Source organism: Lemur catta, chromosome 1, assembly GCF_020740605.2.
Source record: "Lemur catta isolate mLemCat1 chromosome 1, mLemCat1.pri, whole genome shotgun sequence".
Classification (NCBI taxonomy): Eukaryota; Metazoa; Chordata; class Mammalia; order Primates; family Lemuridae; genus Lemur; species Lemur catta.
The window spans coordinates 67,789,277-67,798,057 of NC_059128.1; the positions used below are offsets into that span (position 1 = coordinate 67,789,277).

The following is an 8,781-nucleotide window of genomic DNA, read 5'->3' on the forward strand; positions in this document are numbered from 1 at the left end:
AGCAGACCTGGATGAGGGGCAAGTTCCTTCTGCCACGTCTCCCCAAGTGAGAGGGCAAGAGCAAGCCTCAAGTGAGAGGGCAGGCAGAACGCTGTGGTCTCCTGAGGGTGACTAAAAGGATGGGGGCAGGACGGGAGAAGTACCGTCCGGGTTACTGGATCTTTGCACATGCTTCTTGCACACTTTGCTGCACTGCATGAACCCCATAGTTGCACTGTCTAGCCCAGATACTCCAGTCTTGGGCCTGGCTGAGGGATCGGGGAGAGGCCTGGAGCAGGGGAGGGACTGACATTAGACAAGCTGGAGACATGGTTCCTCTGGCCTCTCTGGGTCCAGCTCTGACACCCTGCTCTCTTGCCTCTGCTCACCTACAGCTATCCAGCAAACCCCGGCCATGAGCGTCACCGACACTGCACATTATCCCTTGGATCTGGAGAGTGTCTCGTCTCAGGCCCAGGACTGCCTTGGACTCCCTTTGCCGGCTCCGAGAACCTCCTCCTGGCCTCCGTCCCCGCAAGAGGATCCCAGTTTGCCTTCCTTTCCTCGGGAAGAGCCTGGCCCCAAGCCCCTGGTCCCAGGAGACCTTCCATTTCCAGCCTTGTCCCTAGAGGAAGAAGAGGAGGAAGAGGATGAGGACGGTGAAGACCTGGCGGAGCCCGAGGGGCTGCGCAGCGAGGAGCATCCGAGCCAGTTTTTCGCGGAGGCGCAGCGGCTGCGGGAGCAGAAGTTGTTGCTAGACGAAGAGGTGTCCGTCGCCGGGCGGGTATACGGGGTGCATCGCGTGATCCTGGCCGCAGTCAGCAGCCTCTTCCGAGGCAGGCTGCTGGGCTGCGGAGGTTCGCGGACCCCCTTCAGCCTCGATGTGGCCCCGGGGGGCTGGGAGGCCGTGCTGACCTTTGCCTACGAGGGGGTGCTGGGCCCCGCCCCGCGGGGGGATGTGCTGGCCGCAGCCGAGGTGCTCGGAGCGCCCCGGGTGAAGGCCGCTGCCCTGCGGAGACGCGAGGAGGCTGGGAACGCCGGGCAAGATGAAAAGAAGCCGAGCCAGGCAGAGGAGCTAAGGGAGAACCTGCGCGGCATTGAGCTCCTGTACCGAGAAGGCGTCGGCTGTGATCTGAAGCTGGAAGCAGGCGGCTGCCAGCTGCGGGGTGAGGGCCTGTGCGGCATTAAATTACTGCAGGTGCACATGCTACCGGAATGACGTGTGCAAGCAGCAGGTGGTTTGATCCCCATCATAGCGGTTTTGATCCCTGCTGCAGTCAGAATTTCCCTGGAGGGGCCTTTGGTGCCTCTTCTGCCCGGCTGAAAGCTGGGCATGCGCAGTTGAGTTATTTTCCTAGGCGCACTGACAGATTTAAAATGAGCCTCCAGGCTCTGGCTTTTCCTGTGTCCAGTAACAAGGAATTTCCAGCCAGCTGGCTAGAACTAAGTAACAGTGGAGCAAACAGAATGTGATTGACTCAAACAGGGTTTAACCAAAGGCCCTTCTTGGGATCCTATTCAGGACACAGGAAAAGCCAGAGCAACACGGTGGAAAACTCAGTGTGTCCTTTGACCTAAGCGTGCTTGACACCATGGCGGATTTATGGGTCCTGTGGCTAATGAGCAAGGGCTGGTACTCCTTTGCCAGAATCTCAAGGCTACCAGGCCATGACACTTTGAAGTTAACTCTGCTCATTATCAGATGAGCTAAGTAAAGCTAAGTAGGGTTGAATAAGTTGAGTATTATTCAGATTCTACTAACATTCACTAAATCCACTAACATCTCACTAAGATACTGGGTGCCAAGAATTTTTACACATGACGTCTCTTTTAATTCTCACTGAAAGCTAGTGAAGTCGATATCATTATCTCTAAGTGCAAATAAGGAACATTAAATTCAGAGATGTTGTCTAGTGAGAACCAGGACACAAGCCCACATCCACTAGTCCAGTCTGCTTTCTGTGCCATTGTACCACGACACCATAGGACCTGGAAAATAGAGGTGGAATGTGAACACATAAAAGTTTAAAGTTACAAGGGATTAGTTTAGAGATTATCTAGCTCAGCTCTTACAATTACTGATGAAGAAATCAGACTCTAAGACATGTCCAAAGTCATAAGGCTACTGCCCATTAGAGAAGCGATTGGGATCCACAGTGCTTTTGGGACTCCTGGAAGGAAAACGACTCCAAAAGTCTTTATTTTCATTTCTGATAGTACTAGATGAAGGGAGGATTTAAATTTTCATACTTATAAAATTTGCACTAGGGTTTGGAATTTAAACATATTCATATCGCTGCCTTTATTTCCCTAAGAAACATTCCAACTTAATGTTTGGAAACCTTAAAATCCTAGGGGACAGTGATGAGTAAGAAGTGAATACAAGTGATTGTGAGCCCTTTCACAGTTAACTCTGAGCTATAGATTGACTGATGATATGGAAGCTGAGATGGCTTAGCTTGTTTTGAGGAATGTAGGATTATAGGAATTGTAGGATTGTAGGAATGTAGAATTTTCTCAGACGATATATATTTGAAAGCTGTCACTGATATTTACTACTTGGGAAGCACTATGTCATTACTTGCTACTTGGATTTGACATTGAAAAGCCGTATTAACATCACTTGCCCTTTGGGAGAGGCAAACATGCCACATCTGATCAAAGCAGCATGGAGTTCATAAACCTCTCTGGGAGCTTGGCCCCTCTCTGACCTGCCTGAAAGGACTTCTAGCAGGATTCTCTTTCCCCCAACCCGAGCTCTTTCTCTCTCCTTCCTCCCTCCCTCCCCCCTTCCCTCCCTCCCTTCCTTCCTTCCTTTTTCTTTCTTTCTCTCTCTGTCTCTTTCTTTCTTTCTGTACTCTCTTTCTCTCTTTCTTTCTTTTTCTTTCTTTCTTTCTTTTCTTTCCTCTTTGAGACAGGGTCTCTCTCTGGCTACACGCCACTACACCTGGCTACTTTTTTATTTTTTATAGAGACAGGATCTTCATATTGCCCAGAATGGTCTCAAATTCCTGCCCTCAGGCAATCCTCTCCCCTCCCAAAGTGCTAGGATTATAGGCTTGAGCTACCACACTGAGTTTTCTCCCTTTTTCTTATGAAGCATTTCACATAGCTAAGTAAAGAGAACATTAAGATGAACACGCAATCACATCACCCAGAGTTAATTAAGATTTCACTATATTTTTCATCTCTTTATTTTATTTATTTTTTGCTAAAGTTTAAATTCCATGATATTTCATTTACATTTTATTTATATATTTTTTCTTTTCTTTTTTCTTTCTTTCTTTCTTTTTTTTTTTTTCAGACAGAGTCTGTCACCCCAACTAGAGTGCAGTGGTACCATCATAGCTCACTGCAACCTCCAACTCAAGAGATCCTCCTGCCTCAGCTTCCCGAGTAGCTGGGACTACAGGCATGCACCACCACACCCAGCTAATTTTTTCTATTTTTGGTAGAGATGGGGGTCTCGATTTTGCTCAGGCTGGTCTTGAACTACTGACCTCAAGGGATCCTCCTGCCTTGGTCTTCCAGCGTGCTAGGATTACAGGTGTGAGCTACCATGCCCAGCGGACATTTCATTTATAAAATACTTGGGTATGTGTCTCTTTAAAAGAGGACATTTTCTCATAACCACAATACCTTTATCATGCCCAACAAAATTAATAATTTCTTAATATCACCTAGTCCACATTTATATTTTCCAACTTGTCCAAAAAGTGTCTTTTAGAGCTGATTTTTTCAACCCAGGAATCAATCAAGGACTACTCTATACTCAGTTATATGTCTCTTAAACTTCTTTTAATCTAGTACAGTCTTTCATCCCTGTTTTTATGACTTGTCTTGAAGAAACAAGATTAGTTATCCTGGCCGGGCACGGTGGCTCACACCTGTAATCCTAGCACTCTGGGAAGTCGAGGCGGGCGGATCATTTGAGCTCAGGAGTTCGAGACCAGCCTGAGCAAGAGTGAGACCCCCTCTCTACTAAAAATAGAAAGAAATTAGCTGAACAACTAAAAATATATAGAAAAATTAGCCAGGCAGGGTGGCACATGCCTGTAGTCCCAGCTACTCGGGAGGCTGAAGCAGAAGGATTGCTTGTGAGCTACACTGATGCCATGGCACTCTAACCCGCGCAACAGAGTGAGACTCTGTCTCAAAAAAAAAAAAAGATTAGTTATCCTATAGAATGCTCTATTTCCTAGATTTATATGATCTTTTCCCCCCTCAGGGCTTTGTTTAACTTGTTCCTTTAGCCTCTCAACTTCCTATAAACTTGACTTTAGATACAAAGGCTTGAATAGATTTAGGTTAAATATTTTGGCCAGAAGACTCCATAGGTGACACTGAGGATAAGGCCTAATTGTTTAACAGCATTTGTTAATAGGACAGTTTCATTGTCATGAGGGCCCTGCAGATAACCAAGGTATTGGTACACTAGCATGCATATTGCGGCCTGATGTCACTAACAGTGGACAGTAATGATCTGCCCAGACAGTCACTGAATGAAAATAATTGAATTAGATGATTTTGAAGGTCTCAAGTTTCAAATGTTATTATTTTATGAACTATACCGAGATGGAGAGAGAGTTATGCAGAGGTAAGCCGGGACATATGAGCAATCTTAAGCACTAAATGTTAGGCGAGAGGAGATGGCAAGCAAATGAGGTTGGATTACAGCCATTCCTGAGTAGTACCACCTTCCCAGAAAAATCTGACTAACAGAATGGCTGATGGCAGTGGCTCTCGCAATTAAAAAGAACTTTATTCTGTGTACAATTTAGAGAGACCTATATAAGTTGCACGCTGGTCTTTGCAGTTTATTTTGCACCCCTCTTAGAAAATTCTGTCTTCTCAACTGAATTCATCAAGACTCTTTTTCTAACTGACCTGGCCAAAAAGATTAAAGCAATGTTTATGAAAGTGTCTTCAGGTCACTAACATGAGGATCACACAGGGTGCTTGAAAATGTTAAAATACATATTCCTAGGGTCTCTGTCTAGAGCTACTGAATCAGAATCTTCGGGGGTGGGCCTCTGAAACCTGCATTTTAACAAGTAACCCATAGAATTTCAATGCACACCACGGTTTGACCCGTAGCCTTGGGTGGTTTGGAGGGCCAAAGTTGGGGTTACCAAGTCGGGCTAGTACCCAGCAGTCTTGTAACACTTTGGGTCTTACTATGCTTTTACCCTCCTCCTGCAGTGCACCGAGCAGCCCTGGCCTGTGGCAGTGAGTTCTTTGGGGCCATGCTCCTGAGCGGGATGAGGGAATCCCAGGGCACGGAGGTGTCTCTACGAACCATCTCTACCCAGGACCTACGACTCCTCGTCTCTTTTGCCTACTCCGGGGTTGTGCGGGCAAGGTGGCCAGGACTGCTGAGAGCTGCCCAGGCTGCTCTGCAGTACCAGAGCTCTTCCTGCCTGGATCTGTGTCAGAAAGCCTTGGCACGGGGCCTCAGCCCGGCCCGTTGCCTGGCCCTCTTCCCCATGGCTGAAGCCCCGGGGTTGGAGAGGCTCTGGAACAAAGCGCGTCACTACCTCCTGACTCACCTGCCCGCTGTGGCTTTGTGCCCCACTTTCCCTTCTTTACCAGCTGCCTGCCTGGCTGAGCTGCTGGATAGCGATGAGCTCCATGTCCAGGAGGAGTTTGAGGCCTTCGTGGCTGCAAGGAGTTGGCTGGCTGCCAACCCTGAGACTCAAGAGTCAGATGCCAAGGCCCTGCTGCGATGTGTCCGTTTTGGCCGAATGTCCACCAGGGAGTTGCGGAGGGTGCGGGCAGCCGGGCTACCCCCATCCCTGTCCCCAGACCTGCTGCACCAGCTGTTGGTAGAGGCTGATGTTCCAGGCCAAGAGAGGCGGAGGGAGCCTGACCAGGCACTGGTGGTGATTGGCGGGGATGAACTCAGATCGGACATGGCCCTAAGACAGCCATCCGGAAGAGTGTGGTGGGCCCGGGCCTTCCGCTGTGGCATGGGACTGGTACGAACCGTGGAGTGGGGGTGGCTGCCTGCCCTGCCTGCCCCAGGGCGCTTCCGGCATGGGGCTGCAAGCCTGGCAGGAAGTGAACTCTATGTGTGTGGGGGACAGGATTTTTATGGCCACTCCAACACCCTGGCTTCAACTCTCAGGTATGAGCCTCTAAGAGTGGACAGGGTGTGGTAGGCCCCAAGGTGGGCAGGTGAGAGAAATTGCTGACCCAGCTAACCACAGACCCTCAGAGTCACTCTTCCTATCTTTTGTCCTACTGTGTCCAGGTGGGAGCCAACTCAAGAGGACTGGGAGGAGATGGCACCTTTGTGCCAGGCTCGGAGCTTTTTCCCCCTGGTGGCTCTGGATGGACAGCTTTATGCCCTGGGTGGAAGAGACAATGGTGTTGCCCTCAGCTCTGTGGAGACCTATAACCCTGAGCTCAATGTTTGGAGGTGAGCAGGCAAGGGGGCATCAGGGAGAGAGTAAGGGACTTGGAATAGAAGGAGAGTTGAGGCCAGGTGTGGTGGTTCATGCCTGTAATCCCACCACTTTGGGAGGCCGAGGCAGGAGGATCACTTGAGGCCAGGAGTCTGAGACCAGCCTGGGCAACATAGTGAGACCTTGTTTCTACAAAAAATTTAAATATTAGCTGGTATGATGGCACACTCGTGTCCCAGCTACTGGGAAGGCTGAGGAGGGAGGATCACTTGAGCCTGGGAGTTTGAGGTTGCAACAGTGAGCTTTGATGATGCCACTGCACTCTTGCCTGGGCAACAGAGTGAGACCCTGTCTCTAAAAAAAAAAAAAAAAAAATGGGAGAGAGACAGTTGAAGATGCCAATTGCCTGACCTTGTGTCCTGTTCTCCTTCAGGCCAGCACCTGCACTTCCAGCACCATGCTATGCCCATGCAGCTGCCATTTTGGAGGGCCGGTTGTATGTGAGCGGTGGCTGCAGTGGAACTGGCCAATACCTGGCCTCATTGCTACACTATGACCCCAAAGTTGAGAAGCCAGGGACACTTCTGAGCCCTATGGGGATACCTCGGGCTGGCCATGTCATGGCTGCTCTGGGTGGGCGGTTGTATGTGGCAGGTGGGCTAGGTGAGACTGGGGACCTGCTGAGCTTTGAGGCCTATGAACCAAAGACTGATAGCTGGACTCAGCTGGCACCCCTGCCCTCCCCCCACGTGGGGGCTGCAGGTGCTGTGCTGCAGGGGGAGCTCCTGGTGCTGGGGGGCTACAGTCACCGTACTTACGCCCTCTCCCACCTTATCCATGCCTACTGTCCTGGCCTGGGCCGATGGCTCTGCCTGGGAACTCTGCCGAAGCCTCGGGCTGAGATGCCTGCCTGCATCCTGACACTGCCCACTGTGCAGCACATCGCTTTGGTTCCCACCGTGCACCAAACCAAACCTGCTGGGTGAAGGGGGAGCAGCAGTGTAGCAGGGGAGGAAGGGATGAGCAATATCATGAGAGAAGGACAGAGATTACGGGAAGAGGGAAAGAAGGCTTCATCCTGATAGTATTTTATTCTCAGACAGTACTTTATAGCTTATAAGCTGCTTTTGTATATATGATCTCCACTGAGGAAAAGGTAGTTCCAGAACTCTTGGGGAAAGGGCACTGGGGAAGGGGGGGCAGCTGAACACCTGGGTAAGCAGAGGAGACCCAAGAGCAACTCCACAGGTCTGGGGACTCTTGGTGGGGAAAGTGCATCTGGTTGGGAAGAGAGTCAAGAAGCTCCAGTAGCCAAAGTGTGGAGGCCATGAGAGAACAGTCAGAAAAATGATCCTGACCCATGGATCAAGGAAAAAATGTGGAAAGATCATCCATGAAAGAGTTTGAGGAGTGTGGGAAGAAGGACTGAAAATTGTTCAGCCCTTCCCTTTCCCAGCACCTGCTCCTTTCTACTCCCCAAACCCTGGAATATCTAAACCCTCTTGACAGTATTTCCTCTCGGGTAACTTTGTAGGCCCAGTCTAGCATTTCCCCAGCCCAGGCACCACAGGCTTCCCCTGAGAGCTTCTTGGTTTCCTTCTGAGACAGAAGTTCCCATCTGGACCTGGATAGCACGGGGCCTGCAGGGCCTCCAGGGCAATGAGGTGGAGTGTTGTGTGGGGGAAGATGAGGAGGGCAGAGGCCAAGGAGAGAGGGGCCCACAGTGGAAAACGGATGAAACGAGGTTTGAGGGGATGGGGTGGAAGAAGTCAGATGGCTGTCTGGCTTCTTTCCTTCCCTTTGGGCAAACTGAGAGATCAGGAGTGGAAACAGGACAGTTGTGGTGAGAGGTCCCAAGTCATGAGAGGAAGTGGCAGAGAGAAGAGCAAGAGGCAGAGAAGATCCAGAAAAGTCATTTCTCCCTTTCAGTCCCTTTCCCCCAGAGTTTTTTTAAAATCCATTTCCCTTTTTCTTGGCCAGGGAAGGTTGTCAGATGCTTCCTCTTTCTCCCTTCCTCCATCTTGCTTCCCTGTTCCCTGTCCCTCTTGTTTCTCTTCTCCTTTCTCCCTCATATAGTCATTAGTTACCTACCGTGTGCCAGGCACTGCAGGAGGCACCCAGGATACAAAGGTCATTGAGCTCCTGATCAGCAGACAGACTTGGAAACAAATTTAAATTTTGCAGTAGGTATGGACAAAGTCATCTGAGAGCCCAGAGGATGGAGGAGTGAACTCTGCTCAGGACAGCTTCTGTTGGGAAGGTGTCATCAGATGGGTGTGCTTGGAACTGGATCTTGAAGGCTGCTCAGAAACTCACGTGTCAGAGAAGGGGGAATGCATTCCAGACTGAAAAAAGAAGTGAGTGAGAAATGCTGTGCCCTGTTTCTCCATAGCAA

The 8,781-nt window shown here is 50.0% G+C and overlaps 1 protein-coding gene across 1 annotated transcript; it reads left to right on the plus strand.

Moving 5' to 3' along the window:
- The first annotated feature begins 292 nt into the window (after positions 1 to 292).
- On the plus strand, positions 293 to 7,589 carry KLHL33 (kelch like family member 33). The gene is made up of 4 exons (XM_045527332.1): positions 293 to 1,145; positions 5,182 to 6,106; positions 6,233 to 6,400; positions 6,820 to 7,589. Exons 1-4 carry the CDS (start codon positions 395 to 397, stop codon positions 7,370 to 7,372), a joined length of 2,397 nt encoding a protein of 798 aa, XP_045383288.1. The 5' UTR covers positions 293 to 394; the 3' UTR covers positions 7,373 to 7,589.
- Positions 7,590 to 8,781: the final 1,192 nt, after the last annotated feature.